This window comes from Triticum urartu, chromosome 5 (genome assembly GCF_003073215.2).
Source record: "Triticum urartu cultivar G1812 chromosome 5, Tu2.1, whole genome shotgun sequence".
Classification (NCBI taxonomy): domain Eukaryota; kingdom Viridiplantae; phylum Streptophyta; class Magnoliopsida; order Poales; family Poaceae; genus Triticum; species Triticum urartu.
The window spans coordinates 338,244,325-338,267,737 of NC_053026.1; the positions used below are offsets into that span (position 1 = coordinate 338,244,325).

The following is a 23,413-nucleotide window of genomic DNA, read 5'->3' on the forward strand; positions in this document are numbered from 1 at the left end:
ATTGGGGCACTCTTTGAGGTTCTTTGTGTTGGATTGAGTATTATGAATCTGAAATTATTTGGTGTTATTTTAGTACGAACTCTTGGATAGATCGATTGGAAAGAATAGCTTCGAGGTGGTTCCATACCCTACAAACAATTTCTTCTTATGTTCTCCGCTAGATAGGAACTTCGGAGTGATTCTTCATTGCACGTTGAGGGGTGGTTATATGATCCAATTATATTAGCATTGTTGAGGGATTTCACTAGTGAAAGTATGGACCCTAGGCCTCATTTTAAAGCATTGCAAATACCATTTGTGCTCCGTTTTATCAATTGCTACCTTGCTGTTTTTTATTCTTATTAAAAAATCAATATCTACTATCCATATTACACTTGTATCACCATCTCTTCATCGAACTAGTGCACCTATACAAATTACCATTGTATTTGGTGTGTTGGGGACACAAGAGACTTTTTATTATTTGGTTGCATGGTTGTTTGAGATAGACCGTCTTCATCCTATGCCTCCCACGGATTGATAAACCTTAGGTCATCCACTTGAGGGAAAATTGCTACTGTCCTACAAAACTCTGCGCTTGGAGGCCCAAGACGTGTCTACAAGAATAAAGTTGCATAGTAGACATCAATCATCTACGCATAGACCTGGCTCATGATGCCACTGTTGGGAAACGTTGCATGAAAACAAAAAAATTCTACGCACACGCAATGATCTATACATGGAGATGCATAGCAATGAGGGGGATAGTGTGTCTACGTACCCTCGTAGACCGTAAGCAGAACCGTTTCTTAACGTGGTTGATGTAGTCGAACTTCTTCGTGCTTCAACCGATCAAGTACCAAACGCACGGCACCTTCGCGTTCTGCACACGTTCAGCTCGGTGACGTCCCTCGTCTTCTTGATCCAGCAAGATGTCGAGGTAGTAGATGAGTTCCGTCAACACGACGGTGTGGTGACGGTGATGGTGAAGTGATCCTCGTAGGGCTTCGCCTAAGCACTACGAAACTATGACCGTCGGAGTAAACGGTGTAGGGGGGCGCTGCACACGGCTAACAATTGTCCGGGGTGTGCTAGGGGCAGCCCCCACATATATATAGGTGGGAGGGAGAGGGGAGGCAGCCAAGGAGGTGCCCAAGTAGGTCGAATCCTATTTGGGGTCTCCCCATGCCCCCCCCCTCCTTATCTGTCGAAGGGGGGAGGAAAGAGGAGGGAGGAGGGAAGGAAGGCGGAGGCAGGATCCCTCCCCTTTCCTTCTCCCTTTCCCGCTTTCCTTCTCCTCTTGTTTGGCCCATATGGGGGGCGTACTAGCCTCTGGTGGCTGGTGTGTTCCCCCTCTTGGCCCATTAGGCCCATATCTTTTGTCGGGGTGCCCGGAACCCCTTCCGGTGACCCGATATGTACTCGGTACCCTCCGGAACACTTACGAATACTATCGTCCTATATATCAATCTTTACCTCTCGACCATTTCGAGACTCCTCGGCATGTCCGTGATCTCATCTGGGACTCCGAACAACATTCGATCACCAAATTACATAACTCCTATAATACAATATCGTCATCGAACGTTAAGCGTGCGGACCCTACGGGTTCGAGAACTATGTAGAGATGACCGAGACACCTCTCCGGTCAATAGTCAATAGCGGAACATGGATGCTCATATTGGATCCTACATATACTACGAAGATATTTATAAAACCATATGCTTTGATCACCTTATCAAAGCGTATATTCCAACTCCGAGAAGCTTGCACCAGTCCATAAATGGATTGCTGGAGCTTGCACACTTTGTTAGCACCTTTAGGATCGACAAAACCTTTTGGTTGCATCATATACAACTCTTCTTTAAGAAATCCATTAAGGAGTGCAGTTTTGACATCCATTTGCCATATTTCATAAAATGCGGCAATTGCTAACATGATTCGGATAGACTTAAGCATCGCTGCGAGTGAGAAAATCTCATCGTAGTCAACACCTTGAACTTGTTGAAAACCTTTTGCGACAAGTCGAGCTTTGTAGATAGTAGCACTACCATTAGTGTATGTCTTCCTCTTAAAGATCCATTTATTCTCAATGGCTTGCCGATCATTGGGCAAGTCCATCAAAGTCCACAATTTGTTCTCATACATGGATCCTATCTCAGATTTCATGGTCTCAAGCCATCTGTCGGAATATGGGCTCATCATAGCTTCTTCATAGTTCGTAGGTTCGTCATGGTCTAGTAACATGACTTCCAGAACAGGATTACCGTACCACTCTGGTGCATAACGTGCTCTGGTTGACCTACGAGGTTCAGTAGTAACTTGATCTGAAGTTTCATGATCATTATCATTAGCTTCCTCTCTAGTTGGTGTAGGCATCATGGGAACGGTTTTCTGTGATGAACTACTCTCCAATTCGAGAGAAGGTACAATTACCTCATCAAGTTATACTTTCCTCCCACTCACTTCTTTCGAGAGAAACTCCTTCTCTAGAAAGGAACCATTCTTAGCAACAAAAATCTTGCCTTCGGATCTGTGATAGAAGGTGTACCCAACAGTTTCTTTTGGGTATCCTATGAAGACGCATTTCTCCGATTTGGGTTCGAGCTTATCACGTTGAAGCTTTTTCACATAAGCATCGCAACCCCAAACTTTAAGAAATGACAGCTTTGGTTTCTTGCCAAACCGTAGTTCATACGGTGTCGTCTCAATGTATTTAGATGCTGCCCTATTTAACGTGAATGCAACTGTCTCTAATGCATAACCCCAAAATGATAGTGGTAAATTGGTAAGAGACATCATAGATCGCACCATATCTAATAAAGTATGGTTACGACGTTCGGACACACCATTACGCTATGGTGTTCCAGGTGGTGTGAGTTGTGAAACTATTCCATATTGTTTTAAATGAAGGCCAAACTCGTAACTCAAATATTCGCCTCCACGATCAGATCGTAGAAACTTTATTTTCTTGTTACGATGATTCTCCACTTCACTCTGAAATTCTTTAAACTTTTCAAACATTTCAGGCTTGTGTTTCATTAAGTAGATATACCCATATCTACTTAAATCATCTATGAAGGTTAGAAAATAACGATACCCGCCGTGAGCTTCAACACTCATCGGACCACATACATCGGTATGTATTATTTCCAATAAGTCATTAGCTCGCTCCATCATTCTGGAGAACGGAGTTTTAGTCATCTTGCCCATGAGGCATGGTTCGCAAGTATCAAATGATTCATAATCAAGTGATTCCAAAATTGCATCTGCATGGAGTTTCTTCATGTGTTTTACACCAATATGACCTAAACAGCAGTGCCACAAATATGTTGCACGATCATTATCAACTTTGCATCTTTTGGCATCAATATTATGAATATGTGTATCACTACGATCGAGATTCAATAAACCATTCACATTGGGTGTATGACCATAGGAGGTTTTATTCATATAAACATAACAACAATTATTCTCTGACTTAAATGAATAACCATATTGCAATAAACATGATCTAATCATATTAATGCTCAACGCAAACACCAAATAACATTTATTTAGGTTCAATTCTAATCCCAATGGTAGAGGGAGTGTGTGATGGTGATCGTATCAACCTTGGAATTACTTCCAACACACATCGACACCTCGTCCTTAAATAGTCTCTATTTATTTTGCAACTCCTGTTTCGAGTTACTATTCTTAGCAACTGAACCAGTATCAAATACCGAGGGGTTGCTATAAACACTAGTAAAGTACACATGAGTAACATGTATATCAAATATACCTTCGTTCACTTTGCCATCCTTCTTATACGCCAAGTATCTAGGGCAGTTCCACTTCCAGTGACCATTGCCTTTGCAGTAGAAGCACTCAGTTTCAGGCTTGGGTCTAGCTTTGGGCTTCTTCATGGGAGTGGCAACTTTCTTGCCATTCTTTTTTAAGTTTCCCTTTCTTTCCCTTGCCCTTTTTCTTGAAACTAGTGGTCTTGTTATCCATCAACACTTGATGCTATTTCTTGATTTCTACCTTCGCTGATTTCAGCATCGCGAAGAGCTTGGAAATCGTTTTCATCATCCCTTGCATATTATAGTTCATCACAAAGTTCTAGTAACTTGGTGATAGTGACTAGAGAACTCTGTCAATCATTATCTTATCTGGAAGATTAACTCCCACTTGATTCAAGCGATTGTAGTACCCAGACATTCTAAGCACATGCTCACTAGCCGAGCTATTCTCCTCCATCTTGTAGGCAAAGTACTTGTCAGAGGTCTCATACCTCTTAACACGGGCATGAGTCTGAAATATCATTTTCAGCTTCTTGGAACATCTCATATGCTCCATGGCGTTCAAAACATTTTTGAAGTCCCAGTTCTAAGCCATAAAGCATGGTGCACTAAACTATCAAGTAGTCATCATACCGAGCTTGCAAAATGTTCATAACATCTGCATCTGCTCCTGCAACAGGTTCGTCACCTAGTGGTGCATTAAGGACATAATTCTTCTGTGCAGCAATGAGGATAATCCTCAGATTACGGACCCAGTCCGCATCATTGCTACTATCATCTTTCAACTTAGTTTTCTCTAGGAACATATCAAAAATTAAACAGGGGAGCTATACGCGAGCTATTGATCTACAACAAGATATGCAAATACTATCAGGAGTAAGTTCATGATAAATTAAGTTCAAGTAATCATATTACTTAAGAACTCCCACTTAGATAGACATCCCTCGAGTCATCTAAATGATTACGTGATCCAAATCAACTAAACCATGTCCGATCATCACGTGAGATGGAGTAGTCTTCAATGGTGAACATCTCTATGTTGATCATATCTATTATATGATTCATGTTCGACCTTTCGGTCTCCAGTGTTCCGAGGCCATGTTTGTACATGCTAGGCTCGTCAAGTTTAACCCGAGTACTCTGCAGGTGCAAAACTGTCTTGCACATGTTGTATGTGAACATAGAGCTTATCACACCCGATCATCACATGGTGTCTCAGCATGACGAACTGTTGCAACGGTGCATACTCAGGGAGAACACTTATACCTTGAAATTTTAGTAAGGGGTCATCTTATAATGCTACTGCTGTACTGAGCAAAATAAGGTGCATAAAAGATAAACATCACATGCAATCAAAATATGTGACATGATATGGCCATCATCATCTTGTGCCTTTGATCTCCATCTCCAAAGCACCGTTATGATCTCCATCGTCACTGGCTTGACATCTTGATCTCCATCGTAGCGTCGTGGTCGTCTCGCCAACTATTGCTTCTACAACTATCGCTAACGCATAGTGATAAAGTAAAGCAATTACATGGCGTTTGCATTTCATACAATAAAAAGACAACAATAAGGCTCCTGCCGGTTGGTAGTAACTTTTATCTCATACAATAACGTATATCACATCATGTCTTGACCATATCACATCACAACATGCCCTGCAAAAACAAGTTAAACGTCCTCTACTTCGTTGTTGCAAGTTTTACGTGGCTGCTATGGGCTTCTAGCAAGAACCGTTCTTACATACGCATCAAAACCACAATGATGATTTATCAAGTTTGTTGTTTTAACCTTCAACAAGGACCGGCCGTAGTCAAATTTGATTCAACTAAAGTTGTAGAAACAGACACCCGCCAGCCACCTTTATGCAAAACTTAGTTGCATGTCTGTCGGTGCAATCGGTCTTATGAACGTGGTCATGCAAAGTTGGTCCGGGCCGCTTCATCCAACAATTTTGCCGAATCAAAATAAGACATTGGTGGTAAGCAGTATGATGATCACCGCCCACAACTCTTTGTGTTCTACTTGTGCATATCATCTACGCATAGACCTGGCTCGGATGCCACTGTTAGGGAACGTAGCATGTAATTTCAAAAAATCCCTATGCTCACGCAAGATCTATCTAGGAGATGCATAGCAATGAGAGGGGGAGAGTGTGTCCATGTTCCCTCGTAGACCGGAAGCAGAAGTGTTTGACAACACGGTTGATGTAGTCGAACTTCTTCTCGTTCCGACCGATCAAGCACCGAACGTATGGTACCTCCGAGTTCTGCACACGTTCAGCTCGATGACATCCCTCAAACTCTTGATCCAACAAAGTGTCAAGGAAGTAGATGAGTTCTGTCAGCACGACAGTGTGGTGACGGTGATGGTGAAGTGATCCGCGCAGGGCTTCGCCTAAGCACTACGAAGATATGACCGGAGGCGTAAACTGTGGAGGGGGGCGCCGCACACGGCTAACAATTATTGGTGTATGCTAGGCGCCCCCCTCCTAATATATATAGGTGGGAGGGAGGGAGGAGCAGCCATAGGAGGCTCCCAAGTAGGAGGAATCCTACTTGGAGTCCCTCCCAAGCCGCGCGCGCCCCCTGCCATATATAATCGAGGGGGGAGGAAAGAGGGGGGAGAGGGAAGAAAGTAGGGATCCTAATCCATACTTTCCTTGCCCTCCCCTCTTTCCTTCTCCTCCTCATAGGGCTGGCCTCTGTAGGGGCGCACCAGGGCTGGTGTGTTCCCTCACTTGGCCCATAAGGCCCATATCTTTGTCGGGGGTGCCCGAAACTCCATTCCGGCGACCCGATAAGTACCCGGTACCCTCCGGGACACTTATGGTGTCCAAATACCATCGTCCTATATATCAATCTTTACCTCCCGACCATTTCGAGACTTATCGTCATGTACGTGATCTCATTCGGGACTCCGAACAACATTCGTTCACCTAATCACATAACTCATATAATAATATATCGTCAACGAACGTTAAGCGTGCTGACCCTACGGGTTCGAGAACTATGAAGACATAACCGAGACACCTCTACGGTCAATAACCAATAGCGGAACCTGGATGCTCATATTGGCTCCTACATATTCTACGAAGATCTTTATCGGTCGAACCGTTATGACAACATACGTATGTTACTTGCCCGAGATTCGATCATCGGTATCTTCATACCTAGTTCAATATCTTTACCGGCAAGTCTCTTTACTCGTTCCGTTATACATCACCTCGTGACTAACTCCTTAGTCGTTTGCTTGCAATCTTATGATGTGTATTACCGAGAGGGCCCAGAGATACCTCTCCGATGCTCGAAGTGACAAATCCTAATCTCGATCTATGCCAACTCAACAAACACCTTCGGAGATACCTGTAGAGCATCTTTATGATCACCCAGTTACGTTGTGACGTTTGATAGCACACAAGGTATTCCTCCGGTATCCGGGAGTTGCATAATCTCATAGTCGAAGGAATATGTATTTGACATGAAGAAAGCAATAGCAATAAAACTAAAAGATCAACATGCTAAGCTAACGGATGGGTCTTGTCCATCACATCATTCTCCTAATGATGTGATCCCATTCATCAAATGACAACACATGTCTATGGTTAGGAAACTTAACCATCTTTGATTAACGAGCTAGTCTAGTAGAGGCTTACTAGGGACACGGTGTTTTGTCTATGTATCCACACATGTATCAAGTTTGCGGTTAATACAATTCTAGCATGAATAATAAACATTTATCATGATATAAGGTAATATGAAATAACAACTTTATTATTGCCTCTAGGGCATATTTCCTTCAGAAGCGAGGGGAGCGCCAAGCCTCGCGGTAGAGGCGTGAAGCGGCCGGCGGCGCGGGGCCGCAACCCGGCGGGGAACCAACCTCGGCCGGCAAAAATCTCGAAGCCGGACACGGCTTCGACGGGAGATTTGCAGCTGTCGCCGACCATAGCGTCCTCATCCGGCCACGGTGCTCCTCATCCACCTCCTCTACCGCCGCCACCGGCCATGAAGAAAGATGTGTCCATGCCGACGGCAAGCGCATCCAACATGTTCGATGATATGTCGCAAAGGTAAAAAATATCTTGTGCAATTATCTATTGTTCCAATTGTCGATTCCAATAGAATGTGTAGTTGATTCTGTGTACGTCCATTTGTAGTCTCGATGATGAAGCTTTCATGCACGCCACAAATGTGACAAATGATGATTATTCACATGAGAGAATATGAAACGTCACAATATGGTGATGAAAATCTTGACATGGATGATGAGGGCTTTGTTTTGAAGGGAAGAACCGCAAATTATACCGGCACCGAAGATGTGTTGATTTGCATCGCTTGAAAGAAAGTCTCTCAAGATGCAACCATTGGGATCGACCAATCTGTTGTCACATATTGGCAACACATCAAGGATTTCTTGGATGCGCATAACACTAGCGGCCACTATCGCTCAAGTGACTCCCTTCGTCAACATTGGGGCGCCATCAATGTCGAATGTGAAAAGTGGGAGGATTGCTTGGCAAATGTTGATCGCATGAACCCAAGTGGTTGCGGTGAAGGTGACTTGGTAATAATCATTTGCTATTCATGTGTGCTTTCTCTACTTTCCGCAAATATTGAAATGTTCACTAATTTGAAGATGACATCTTGATTGTTTTCTTGTAGAAAATGATTGTGCAAGGATTATTTAGAGAGAGGAACGACCATGGAGAGAAGAGGAAGAAGAAAGGAGAAGTTTTCACTTTCCATCATTGCTTCAAAGAGCTCAAGGATGAGGAGAAGTGCAAATTAGAGAAGTTTTTGATGCTTCGAAGAAGAAAAGTGTGGTGGTGGAGGATGAAGAAGATGGCCCGGGTGAGGAGAGAAGGAGACCCACTCCTCACTCGGTGACTAAATCATATAGGCCCGATGGAACTAAGAAAGTGAAGGGATCCAAGGCCGGAGACAATGATCTCAAGGATGGATTTGGTGCCATTGTCACGGCTAGGAAAGAGTATGCGGAAGAAAAAAATGTTGAAGCTCAAAGAAATTGAGGAGAGGAGTGAAGCCTAGCGATGGAGGGCGACGACCGAGGAGAAGAGGGCGACGGCCGAGGAGAAGAGGGCGGCGGCCGAAGAGAGGTTGGCGGCGACCGAGGAGAGAAAGGTTGAGGTTGAGGAGAGAAAGGCGACGGCCGAGGAGATGAAGATAGTCAAGGAGAAGGCACTCGAGTTTATGTTCATGGACACATCAACTCTTGATGCCAAGGCAAAGGCGTATGCTGAACTTTGTCGCGATGAAATGCTCATGAAAAAGCAAATGCTCATGAGAAGCATGATGGGAGGAGGAATAGGAGGAGGAATGGAAGGTGCCATGGGAGGAGGAATGGGAGGTGGAATGGGAGGGTACATGAACATGATGGGTGGTGCCATGAATGGTGCATTTGGTGGAAACATGGAAGGTGGCTTTGGTGGTAACATGGATGGTGGCTTCAGAGTAATGGGAGGTGGAATGGGAAGTGGCTTCAGCGGCAACATGACCGGCACGGAAGGTGGCTTCAGCGGCAACATGATGAGTGGCATGGGATGTGGCTTCGATGCCAACATGAGCGGCATGGAAGATGGCAATGAATGTGCTTATGGTGGAGTTCGCGGCAACAAGACTTCAATACAAGAAAACGTCGAGAAAGAAGCCATTGATGATGATCATACCACCCTCGACAATGGCACTAGTGGCAACAAAGAGGACGCAAATTGAGTAATGTGTGTGCATTTTCATTTGTTGGGCCAACAATTTCGTTTGAGACAACTGACTTTTACTTGTATTTAAAATTATGGTCGATGATGCACTTCAATGTATAGAATTATGAAAATTCAATGTGCAAATGCGGCTGGCGGCAGCTTAACAGCAGTCACACGCCGGTTTTACATCTCTAGTTTGCATCTTCTATTGAAGTTACTCTTTTATATTCGTTTTGCATCTTCTGTTGAAGTCCGCCCTTCTTTGAAGATGCAAAAGCCACTTTTTGAAGATGTAAATTTTTACATCTCCTGTTTTACATCTCCAATTTGCATCTTTTCTATTGGAGATGCTCTAAAAACAGTCAAGCTGTTGAAACCTTAACTATGGGCTATTAACAAAGTTGAATTAAATAGTACTTGCACGTTACCAGTTGATTCATGGGCATTCCATCCACCTCCAAGATAATAGCAGAAATTTAAAAATACAAAAGTACAGTCAGAAACAACGGACAATGGTTGCATTCGGTAAAAGCACACCCAACACATGGAATGACAGAAATCAAGTTCAAACTATCAATTTAAGCACACCATCAAAACAACGTGTCTCGTTGCTCAATTATACAACATTAATAACAACAAAAGGAGAACAGAGCCCATCCATTATCAGCATGGAAGTATAGGTAAATTACTGGGCTAGAAAGAACTCTCAGACTCTTAAGGGTAAATTACATGTACTCCAAGCTGGACTAAGAATAGCTTCTAAAGAACGTGACGACAGTAGCTTTGTTAGCTAGACATCATGATCTGGTCACATGCCTGAAGGGCCTGGTTTGCATAGTATCGTACATCCACATCAGGGTCCTCGCTCAGCTCGACGAGGCATGGCTTCACAGTCTTCTCAGCAACCTGCAAAGTTAGTATTCATGATATTCCCCAATAATCCATAAACCGAACTATACTGCAAAAATGGGATCATGCAGAAGAAACTGAAGAACTCACAGATTGATCAAGGATTGGTACAAGCGACTGCAGAACTTTCGCAACATTGAACTTGATGTTCGGCACTCTGAAAGTTCAGAAGTATGTCAGCAAAGCACTAAAACTATTGAGTTCTGCCAATTATGTTAGTTGCCGCTCACCTGTCCTTCGAGGAATTAATGACGACAGGGAGCAGCTTTTGGCATGTTATTTCTGCACCCATGACAGGGGCTAGCAATGAGATAGCTTGCAGGATGGTCATGCGATACAGATAATGTGGGTTGTTTATCTTCTCCAACACCTAGAAAATAGAACATGTAAGCTTTCAAGACAGATGGTCTAGTCCAGTATGCAGAGTAAAAAGAAGTACAGATTTTCTAGCCTGTATCAAAACATCATTAATGCAAAAGGTACTTTTAATATTTTTCACTAAGCAATGATTGAACCTGTTCAGACTTAAATATGAAACCCCACAACAAGATGCCTGCTTAGCTGCGGGTGTGCTAGCTTTAGTGCATGTTTAAAGTATGCCTAGTGTTTAGATAGTACATAAAGAACCTGCGGAATTATGTGTTGCATAGCCCACTCTGGACCGAACTCCTCCGCCAGGCGCTTCAAGTTGTTTGCGGCAGCTTCTCTGATCGAGAAAACCTGAAATTCAAACTCTGGTTAACCATTCCTGCATTTATAGGTAGAGTGACAGCCTCTTGTTTATTACTCCCTCCGTTCACTATTATAAGATGTTTTGGATATTTCGGTATGGACTACATACGGACTGAAATGAGTGAACAAACACACTAAAATGTATCTATATACATCCGATTCAGCATAAAGTTAGAATATAATAGTGAACAGAGGGAGTGTATATCAATCTTAACCAGAGAAAAGATGTAAGCCGCATTTTGTTTATGACTACAGAAAATATGCAAGCCAACCGGCAAAGTGCATCGAATTTCACTAAAACTGAACACCAAGTTCAGTCAATTACTGGTAAATGAGGGGAAAATCACATGTGAAAGTTGTTAAATATCACATGTGCTCCTCATGCAATGTACTGCTATACGCTGGAACAAAATGTTTGAGGTCATATGCCAAAATCGCAGCAGTGTACTGCTATACGCTGGAACAAAATGTTTGAGGTCATATGCCAAAATCGCAGCAATGTACTGCTATACGCTGGAACAAAATGTTTGAGGTCATATGCCAAAATTGCAGCAGTGTACTGCTTTGTTTATTTCAAAAAAAAATCAAAGAAACAAAGGGGCTTTGCCACACCTAAAACCTTAGGAGCACAACAGTTTCTTAGATGTGTGTTTTGTTAGTTGGCACAATTTATTATACATATGGCCCATGTGTCACATATGGCCCATGTGTCAATACAAAATTTTCCCATCTTTTGCCATTCCTGGAATCTAATTTATTGGCCACATTTATAGGAATACACACATTGCCTAACCTTAGCTGTGGGAAAATCAACCTTGAACCAAACATGTGCTTAGATATCAGAATAGTGTATACCTTATCTTCCAACCATTGCATGCAAAGTGCCCCCAGCTTGTCATCAAAAAACCCAACACCTAACTGACTAGCCAGCAGAGGGATGTACTCAATTATTGCAAGGCGAACCCTCCAGTGCCTATCCTCCGCAAGTTCTACAATAGCCGGCAATAGAGATTGCGACAGCAAGTCAATTCCAATGACCTGAAAGATTGCAAAAGCATCAGAAAATGTGAAATGGCCAAGGGAAAAATACAGCAAATATCAGTCAATAGGAGAAACAGACTTGATTAAGGGGATAGCTGCTACTCCTTCTGTTTTCGTATGTACGTCGTCTCAGAACGTTACACTCACCATAATACAGGCAAAATATGGCATTACTCATCTTTATTATACCACATGATACATTTAACGGCGAGTGTTACTTTAGTCCATACTGATTAATGGCAATTGCAATAGCCAAAGGGAGGTGGGGGGAGTGAAAGGGGGAATTGGTGTAAAAATGGCTTTGAATGGTAGTACGACCTTCGCTCAGAAACGTATTTTGGTGCCAGATGACATGTATTTATCGCAAACTTATTATATTGGGAAGTGCAAAGTGTTACGACCCATGGGGTTGCAGATAAAGACCTAGGGCAAGTGGGTTAACACCGAGTCATCTCAGTTGTATAGTAGCCAACTTTTGCACATGTCCCTTGTATTTGGGGTAAACAAAGTGGTAAGATCAATCTCAGTTACACTGAGGTAAAGCAAAGAATATCATGCTGGAAGCGTACCAAAGATTCACAAACAAACCAGCTATTAATTGCAAGAGAAGCAAGAAACAAAAATAGTACTGACCTGATTAACTTGATCAAGCTTGCTGATTATGTTCAGTCGAACATCAGGAAATTCATCCTTCAGCAAAGAAAGAAAAATAGGAAGAAGTTGTTCAATGGTAGCATCCTGCAGAAAGCAAAAGATGAAGCTGATCAGTTTCCAACGATGATGGATTGTTGATAGTAATTGCATTTAGAGCAGAAACTATTGGCAACAAATTATAGTAGTATCACACAGATATACGAAATAAATAGATTTGATTTGTAGCAACTAGCAATAGAAGAGTAAATAAAGGACAAGTCTTTGGATACTGGATGCAAAATACCGTCACAAAACATGTACATGTAACTGGCAAATGGACCAGTGCATATGGAACACAAACCAAAAACATCTGCATTGTTCTAGCTGACATGCTGAGAAATCCAGGATAACAACAATTCAAAGAAGTGATTATGCGCCATGTCTCGCTAAAATTTCAGTATAAACGGCGAATACTACTTTCATACGGCAGGTCACAAGAGTAAAATGATAATGGAAACAGGTATTTATAAAATATATTCATAGGTCTAGAGCCACCAGATGGATATTCATTAAAATGTAAAAGAGCATTAATTTGTCTGTAAACATGTTTGCAAAACTGAAAGGCAATTCAAGAATTATGGATGCATCATTGCTCGCACCTTCCCCAAGACAGGGGCCATTCCCATGATGACTGAAGCCAAAGCTGAGCGAACATGCTGAGACGAATCTGATGACAATTCCTGCAGATGAAATTGGCAAGAGTTAGTCTATTGACAATAACAGCAGCAGAATACAAATGATTCTCAGTAACTGCCCCGGCCGCACCTTAACACACGGCAGAATGTGCTGAATTGCAAGCTGTGGACTTAATATCCTACAGAACTTAGTAACTTTTCCGGCAGCTGCTATCCGCACTTCAGCCTCATTATCACGGAGGAGGCGAACATATGCAGGCACCAGGTCCGCTCTGTTAACAAATATATGAACACATCAACCAATCAGATTAAATATATGTATTTACATGTAATATAACAACTAGCCCGTGGAAATCAAAATACACTTCACAAATATTAAAAATTCAAGTATGTTACAATTGATGAAGAAGGTCACTAACCTTGTAGGCTCGGGGCCAACTGCCTCGCAGAGCTCATACAACTGGTTTGCAACCATATAACGGACACGCCAAGATTTATCCTAACAGAGGAGTTATGGAACAAGTGTTAGTAGCAGCACAACCATGATGATGAACTTAACAACAGAGTTAAACAAATAAGCAGTTCTGGGTAACATGAAACTGTAGCAATCACAAAGTTATATAACAATACCATACAAAGACTATTAGTTATGTCAGTAATGTACCTGGGAGAAATTAACAATGACTGGAAGGATATGGGCTACACAATCTTGGGGTTCTAACAATTTTCCAAGAGCGGCACAGCCTTCAACTGCCAATAAACGTACTGAATCTTGATCTGCAAATGAAGGCCAATAACAGCATGTAATCAATGTCTCAAACTCTCGACTCGTTTACCATTGTACAAAATGTTGGACAAGAAAGTTCCAGGAGCTAGTTTTATGGCTCATACATATATTGATATTTTGGTACATTCAAGTATAAAAGAATAGTCCCAGAGTTTTAAGAGTTTATTTTGATATCTTGGAGCATAGGCAGACTGATATCATGTTCAGAATGAAGAAGATAAAATATAGCAGGATACTTTTGGTTTCAGTCCTAAAGGATTCATAACAAATCACAAGGAACCTAACCGTACTACACCACACTGCCATACAGGACTACTTGAGACCCTATATAAATTAACAATAATAAAGCAGAATCGGAAAATTAGGAACATGCGCTACCACCATACAAAAAAGATAAACTACTAAATGGTACTTGAAAAAATATGTCAAATTAATTGCAACAAAGCTAGAGATAAGCTACATGTAACAATCACTGACTACGCTAGTAAGCACAATCACTGACAAATCAATAAAAGATCTCCACGGCAGATTAATGAGGAGACCGCATGATTACAAACACAATCATTCAGAGAACACAATAACTGTTTGATGGCAACATCAGAAACTACAATACATGTGTTCTATTCCACTTTTTGAACAGGTAACTATTTGCCTGAACTAGAGAATTATTTCATTAAACAGTATGTCAAAGATGTAGAAGAAAGTACCATCTTGGGTAAGATCATCAAAGATCGACATGATTTCTGTCTTCAAATGGCTCTGTTCAACAGTGGCAGCAAACTTCCCAAGATTTGATGCAGCTGCCCTTCTGACCATAGGCATGTCATCTTGGCATAACTGGCCATAAATAGTCCTCAGTTCTGTTTTCAACGGATCGGTGGCACTTGGATAGGCTATATGGAAAAGACCACAGGATGATACTCGAGCTGTAAACCACTCACCAGCCGCTAGCCTCTGAAAAGAGTAAAGACTGGTTGAACGAACAGGCATAAAGATATCAACAGAAAATAAAACTGCATTGCTACATTTATCTAAGTACTCTCTCTGTAAAGAAATATATCTAAAAAGTCTTATATTTCTTTACAGAGTACAGCAGTATTTCCAATTAACAGCCATATGTTGGAGCAAGTCACTATACAGAAGAATACAATGCAAACGCAGTTACCTAAAAGGCAAGAAGTAGAAATATCATGCAAACATATATATTACAGAAGGCATATAATGATGAGGTCAAGGAGTGCCACAAATATTTGACAACAATCAATTGAATGTCTCACTGTATAAATGCATTACCTTTACTACTGCAATGAAATAGTCAACAATGTCATTTTCTTTCATCTGTGCACCAATACGGCACAACGACTCAACTGCTTTGTCTCGGACACAAGTTTCCTCCACCGTAGACAATGTCTCCAATGGTGGGAGCAAAACATGAGCATGCTCTACACCCCCAACATAAGGAATGAACACACCCAATTCTTCAGCCATTGCAAGAAGCACCTCATCTTCATCATCATTGTTTTCGCTGAGGAAAGGAATCAGTTCCTTCCTGGTTCTTTCTTCTCCAAGTGCCCGTGCAATAGTGGAAAGTCTTCTGATGGAGTTCAGGCGCAATTGAATATCTTCATTTTTAAGCTCATCTATCAGCACGGCAATTGGATAGAGAGGCTCATCGACCATAGCCATCAGGCTAATCAGTTACTTCTACAACTGCAAATCAAGACAGAAGATTAGGACAGTGTGACCACTAGAACTGAGTACGCGCACACACAGATGTGTCCTGTAGTACAAAATATGTTGCATGATCAAAGGCAAGAGCAAGTGAGAATGGCAGAGTGGTGTTTCAATGAGAGATCAACCAAATCTCCTCCCTTAAAAGGATTTAGATATGTCAACCTATTACAACCATAGTTTCAAGATAGACAAATTTCAAGACATCCATACAACTCCAATACATACGACCATTGGTTTCACAGCAACATATTAATACAAAAGTGAGAATTACGGAAGACGCATAAAATTTCAGGGGCACTTCCATGAAATCAATCACTATTTAATATGACTGCAAAGATTTCATTGATATCAGAGGTCAAAGTTTAGAAAGGCAGCACACTGAAACACGTGACTGATTTAACTTGCACGATCAGTAAATGTGGATTCATTGCCGTGCTGGACATGATCACTGAAGGAAAAGAAATCAAAGTCTCATACAGCACAACAAATTTAAGAGGTCAAAGAAAGATGCAAGTTATTTGTTGACTTTCAAATAGCATATGCTTTACACAACCCAAACAGCAAAAGCATTGTTTTCCTAATAAATTATTTGTTGACTTTCCCCAAGTGTCAAAGAAAGATGCAAGTTATTGTCTACAAATGGTTTCAGGGGCAAACAATCATAATCTTTGCAGCATTCCCAAGGTTGCAATCATTCTTTTCCCATCAACAGATCTACAAGCAAGGATCAGAACATACAGCTTATGTTGGTTGTGCCAGTGGACCAAAGCAAGTCGTATGAAACTATAGAAATCTCCATAATATCCGGTACAGTTTCTACATTAGATGCTTTCAAATTGTCGCCGTTCTAACAAACATACAACATAGTAAGCACAGCATGTTTGTGTGTGTGTGTGGGGGGGGGGGGGGGGGGGGGGGGGGGGGGGGGGGGGGGGGGGGGGAGCATAACTAAAAAATCGTGTATTTCTAGAACTTCCTGGTACGAGTGCACCATCTGAGACCAAGCGAAACGAAAGAGTGCGGTACAACCACGACGCATAGCTAGGGCAAAACAACGATCCAAGCAACAAGCCACAAACGTATCAGCTCTCTCAACCATCCCACATCCTGCTTGTCTAAAAAAATCATCCCACATCCAAATTACCCAGACAGACTGCCCAGATCCGTCCCAATCTGGGCGAGATCAGCGCAACCCCACAGAAATGGCGCAGATCTGGGCGGAGGAACCACGGATACACAAGGAAAAGCTTGATCGACGCCGGAAGGCCGCCGTACAGATTCTAATTTCCGACACCCGGACCGGGACAGTGGAGCGGATGCGCCGGGCCAGGGCGACGAGGGCGAGCCGACCCGGCTCAGACCGCAGATCTAACGACGGGGAGAAGAAGGGACGGAGCAGATGGGGGCGAGGGATCTCACCTGACGGGATCAGAGCGGGTCCCCGCGGTGGCAGCGGCGGCGAAGGGGTGAGGAGCTGAGGAGGTCGCGAGGCGTCGCCGGTAAGATTGTGTCTGGACGCGGTGGATGGAATGGGACGGAGAGCCGGAGAACGAGGTAAAGGCACCACACGGGATTGGGCTGGGCCGGGTGGTGGAACGACCTTTTCTGCACTCGCCTCGCTGAAACTGGTGGAATGATTTATTTATTTTTTACTATGATGAAAAAGTTGGGATTTGTAGGTTCATACGCCCCCCTCCCCACACACACACAGCCGGTTTTCCTCCCCTCCCATGGCGCAATCTCTCTCCCACCATCAATTTGTTTTGGCAGACCGATACCCTCTTGTATGAAAAATATCTCCTACCTCCTTTCGTTTCTTTTCTCCTCCCGATCCCATGAGCTGGCTAGGTCAACAACTCTCGCTTGCATGCAGAAGCCGCCACGCTCCTGCCCCCACGCGATCATCGAGACCCTCCCACCCAGCATGCCACCACCTTGGCCCTACCATGGTGCCATTGCCACCCTCCCTATTGTGTGTTGTCGCCGCCACCATCCCGCCGGCATGCGACCTTACCCTTCAACTGACCTAACATCATTAACCGGAGACCAACGTGTCTCGACGGCAAAATTGTAGGAGTAACCGGTCCTGATTGCACAACCTTTTGAATAAGAATAGGACCAGGTAGATTAAGAAGTTCGCTGACGGGAAGAGTTGGATTGTGTGGTACCACCATTCAATTGCGACATTCTTTTATTTTTTAGGAGGAAACGACAGGAGAGGCTCCTATTGTATTTAATAACAAAAGATGTTAATGTTACATATTTACAAGAGGGGCGCCACTTGTTCGTTGTTTTGCCTCGGTTGCTCTTAACGTGTTCCTACCTTCTGTCATGCGATGTCAAAGGCGTTCCAGGAGGCGTTGTGCATGATAGAACGTTGGCGAGTCACAAGTGCACCACGTCATCATGGTCTCCAACAGTACCACATGGTACGTTGAGGTTCATGTATCATTAACAAGTTGAAGATGAAGTTGTGTGCGTCATAAATTGGAGCGGCTCGTGATTTTGTATGTTGACCCTTCCTTATAGGTACTTCTCAAGCTGGAGGACAACATATTAGTCAAGACATTAGGAATCTTCATTGATGTTTTATCTCTTGTGTGCACTTATTTGTTTGCTCCAATTCTATATATTCTCGCGAGTACATGAGGTGCAAGCATGTGCAATGTAGTTCCTTTTTCTGCATCTATTCTTCTCATTCCAATTTATGCAGCTAGTGTTATAAAACCCCATGAAAGAAGAGGTGTTTTATGCGGCATGATGATGGTTGTATGTTGTCGTGGAGAAATTAAAGGTGCATGCATGTTGACTGCAAGGATTGATAGAAGTAAAGAATAGCAGTGCTAACTAATGTTGTTTTTTGATTTGTTTGTGATTAGCTTGGTAGTACAACTAGTGTTCTAAAAAAGATAAGTAATTGTAAAGGTAAAAATATATGCAGTTTGGCCTCAAATGGCACATTTAGATTTGTATAATGATTTCTCTTTCAACATGTTTGGTTGGGGGGTTAAAGATTGGAAATGAGAGTTTAAGGTACATGAGAATTAAAACCCTTTGATTGGCTCAGGGATATGGGAATTGAGGAGGGAAGGGTGGGAATTAAGAGGTCCAACTACCCAAGATCTCTTCCTAGGGGACCCCTAATACTTGATGTGAGGATTGGGAATTGACAGAAAAAATAACGGTTTGTACGTGCGTGACGGAATTAACAGACTACGGATCCCTTATCTCCCATCAGACTAGTCCGGAGAAGTATAGTAGTCGTCCTATCTGCCAATATGACCCACACATGATTTGTTAGCTTGGTTAGTCAATTAATTGCTTCTTGTAACAACTTCCGCTAAATACGTCTATCGCTTTCACTGACTTTGGCCCTTTGCTTCCTTGATTGCTTCCTAGTATGTAACAGATGCATCAGAATGGTTCTCTGCCATGTGATTGGAATTATTATTAATATTTAGGATATTTTTTAGGAGCTATTTGTTTTCTGCTTTTTCTGATAAGTTGGGATTTGCTTTCATAAAAAACAAATACAAGAAAATAATTATTACTGAAGCTACATTTCTGAGCAGCCCAATATACTAAGGTGGCATGGAAGCATTATTCTTTATCTATGGAAGCATCTTTTTATTGTGAGAATGGGATGGAACCATAATTTTCGATCGTATGATCAAAATATTTTTGTATCGAGTGAAGCATTCACTACAAAAAAAAAGACACATCCGTGATGATACGTATTTGTCATAGTATGTCACATCTTGTGTTATGCATGTACATCCATGACGATTTTATAATAAAATCAAGATAGTCATGCATGTGTTGTCGTAGAAGTGTTTCATGACATTACCAAAATTATCATCACGGAAGTATCCACTTCCATGCCGATAAATCGCGCGTCATAGAAGTGCTTTCGTCAAGGGTAACCGACATGTGGCATCCATCGTAACGGGTCGTTGTTAAGCTATCGGGTTCCGATTTGGATCAGATAACCCGTTAATAGCCCAGACCAATGGGGATTTTCCATGTGTAAAATTCTCATTTACCGGCAGATCCACATGACGGCCCGACGTTCGAACAGTTGTCATCCGGCAAATGGACGAGACGTGCCTATGATACATCGACACGTGTCTCGGCCCAATAGTGGCCCATTCAGATTAAAAGGCCGGGCCTATCAAAGTAAGTGGGCCAGCCCATTAGCGGCCTACTTGAGTCAGACCCATTCACAAGCATGGCCCATACAAGTTACACATAATCGGCCCACCAAAGGTTCATTCTAGATTTGTCAGTTTCCAGCCCATCATCAGTTTCAGCTCGTTAACGGACTACTACGTCTTGATCCCAATTACGGCCCGAGCTTCTTTCGGCCTGTTAGCAACCCATCGTCAGTTCCAGCCCGTTAACGGCCCGGAACATCTTTCGGCCTTTTCTTGGCCCATTCTACAGTTGGGCCAACTTCTAACCAGTTGTGACTTTAGGCCTGTCCTTGGCCCATTCAGTAAATGGGCCAAATCCTAGGCCGTTTTTGTCTTTCAGCCTGTTAACGGCCCGCACAATAATTGGGCCTTTGACTGTGCAACCTAATTTTGGGTCCATTAGGGCCCATGTTCCGCAGGGCAAAATTTCAGACCGACGCGACTTTCGGCCCGTTAAAAGCCTAGTTTACAAATTGGGCCTCCTCTGGCCCATAACACTTTCACCTTCTTACTGGCCCGTAAAGTAAAAGAGCTGAGAAAAAATTGACATTTTATTTCGGCCTGCTAGAGGCCCGCGGGCCATTTCCATTCATACGGCCCTATCGAGCTTTTGGCTTGTTGACGGCCTGCTAAGAGCCGTTGTTATGGTGGGCCACATCATTTGCGATCCACTAACTATTAATTTGACTAGCCCAATTAAGGCCCACTTTGACTACACATGCGTGTTCATTCGTATGGCGTGTAGGAAATATTTGGGCGTGTTGGCCCCCGTTTCAATGATAAAGCATATTCAAAGATTTATCCTACTCTATACTATCGCCTCTAAAAAACATACACTATACAATAAAAAGACTAAGGCATAGAAATATAGAATAATCCTACACCATACAATAAAAAATTACAGCCGATTATACCCACTAAGCATTATAGTTCGGCACCAGTGATAATAAAGCGTATACAAACAGCAAATTACATACACTGGGCAAATAAAGCTCATACATCATGGACACGCATCTGTTGGGGAACGTAGTATGCAATTTCAAAAAAATTCCTACGCTCACGCAAGATCTATCTAGGAGATGCATAGCAATGAGAGGGGGAGAGTGTGTCCACGTACCCTCATAGACCGAAAGCGGAAGCGTTTGACAACGCGGTTGATGTAGTCGAACTTCTTCTCGTTCCGACTGTAGCGACCCGACCTCAAACGGTCAAGTCTCTGTGCTTCAGTGTCATCCCTGGATCGGTAATGCTAACACACACAGTATTCGAGGATTTATAACAGTGTAGCAATCACACACTTATTACATCGAATGTCTCAAAAGAGAACTTATTACAATAAATATGGCTTAAGGCCATCTAATACGATAACATTGGAAGGCTTGGAAGATAAAGTGAGTCCATCAATTCCAACGACATAGCTGAGCTGCACGGCAATGACCTAACGAACCTTACTCCTCGTCTGAAAAGTCTGCAACATAATACGTTGCAGCCCGAAAACAGGTTAGCACATGGAATATGCTGGCAAAGTAACACAGTAGAGCAAGAACAGAATAATACTATCGCTACATGCATATTTGGCTGGTGGAAAGCTCTATGGTTACAGTTTTGCGAAAAGTAAATTTTTCCCTGCAACAAAGGAATAGATTTTATTTAACTATCATGGTAGTTGAAACATCATTGAGAAGGTTCCTCCAACTCAATCCCAATTAAAGTAATTAACAACCCAACAATATTAGTTTAGAGTGATGAGATACTTATGATACTCCAAGTACTACATACTCAAGATGTCCATAACCGGGGACACGGCTAACCATAATTAGTTTATACATTCTGCAGAGGTCTGCGCACTTTTCCCCATAAGACCCGATCTCCTCCGTTGGATTTCTCGCACTACATGGTGTTTGAGAAACGGATGACCGAGACACAGTCTTTCAGAAGCATTAACCCCTTACTCCGGGCAGACCATACCAACCTATATCCCTCTACCTGCTGATCCACCCCTTCGGGAGCTTCACGCAACTTACTCAACTATGCTAGAGCCCATAATAGCTTGTGACGGCATACAGAAGTTTCTAGCATGAAAATATCTCAGATCCCTTTGAGCCTGGGTGGCGGACCATAGGATTATCACACGGGTACTCCGGGATATCCTAGGACAACACTGGATTCTCCATGTGCCCAACAAACAATCCACCCAGATGTGTATTCAAGTTGCCACCTTAAGTTGAACCATTAATTAACAACCTCACATCTGTCATGGATTTCACTCACCCAAACCACGTCTACGAGCATAGCATAACAATATAAGCAATTCGTAGAAGTAACTCCCAAGGGTTTGAATATAACAGGGCAATGGGTTCTACCTCATCAACTACTTCCCAACTCACATGTTAATCACATCCTAATCATGCAATGTTTGAGGATTGGAACTAATGCATAAAAACTAGGTGGTAAAGGGGTATGATCAAAGTGTTACTTGCCTTCCTGATGATCCGCAAAACCTAGGGATTCGTAGTAGCACGCTTCGCACTCCGGGTGTTCTATCGCAAACAAACAATAGCATACATAAGCAATCAAGCAAAGAAAACATGGGTAAATCTCAAATAAGAAGATCTAACCAGAAAGTTCAACTTAAGAACTCCAGTTTGCGAAAAGAATCAAATCAAACGGAGCAACGAAACTCAAACTGCGAAAGAAACAAGATCCGTTTACTAATCTGGACTAAGGTCAAATTTTACAGTAGCAAAAACTTGTTCAAGTTGGTTAAACGGAAAGAGGGTTTCGAGACGAAGATCTAGGTGCTTGAATCGCCTGATTCCGACAAACGAGCGAAAAGATAAACTAAAACGAAAATCGGATCAGAAATCGCGATTGAAAATAATCGCGGAAAATCCGAGAAAAAGAAAACTGATGAACAGGCTAACAAACGAGCATTCATTATCTGCGGCTAACGAGTGAACTCTGTTCGTTAAAACGAAGGTACGGACGAACGTCCGCAAAGTAACTAAACCGGGGGAAAATCGGTGAACCGATCTATCCAAAAAAACTAGGGTTTTCTAACAAAAACCGAATCGAATTTTATAAAAAAACAAACGGCGTATACCTTTGGCGAGGTCCGGCGAGCGGGGCGGGGCGACGCGGTGCAATGGCGGCGCGGGGCAGCGGCGGCGGGGCGGCGGCTTGCGGCGGCGGGGCGGCTCGGG

The 23,413-nt window shown here is 42.7% G+C and overlaps 1 protein-coding gene across 2 annotated transcripts; it reads right to left on the reverse strand.

Annotated features, from left to right (window-relative positions):
* Positions 1 to 10,036: 10,036 nt before the first annotated feature.
* LOC125508904 (serine/threonine-protein phosphatase 2A 65 kDa regulatory subunit A beta isoform) lies at positions 10,037 to 17,637 on the reverse strand. 2 transcript variants are annotated; one of them, XM_048673704.1, is made up of 13 exons: positions 17,437 to 17,637; positions 15,577 to 15,993; positions 14,991 to 15,237; positions 14,161 to 14,273; positions 13,916 to 13,995; positions 13,627 to 13,768; positions 13,461 to 13,541; positions 12,802 to 12,906; positions 11,983 to 12,165; positions 11,023 to 11,115; positions 10,626 to 10,765; positions 10,486 to 10,552; positions 10,037 to 10,380 (listed from the first exon to the last, which is right to left on the reverse strand). In XM_048673704.1, the coding sequence occupies exons 2-13, from the start codon at positions 15,967 to 15,969 to the stop codon at positions 10,273 to 10,275; spliced, it is 1,752 nt and encodes a 583-aa protein (XP_048529661.1). In that variant the 5' UTR covers positions 15,970 to 15,993; positions 17,437 to 17,637; the 3' UTR covers positions 10,037 to 10,272. The 2 variants fall into 2 exon arrangements, with proteins under 2 accessions (XP_048529661.1, XP_048529660.1); XM_048673703.1 differs by having other exon boundaries at positions 10,037 to 10,392.
* Between the last annotated feature and the right edge of the window lie 5,776 nt (positions 17,638 to 23,413).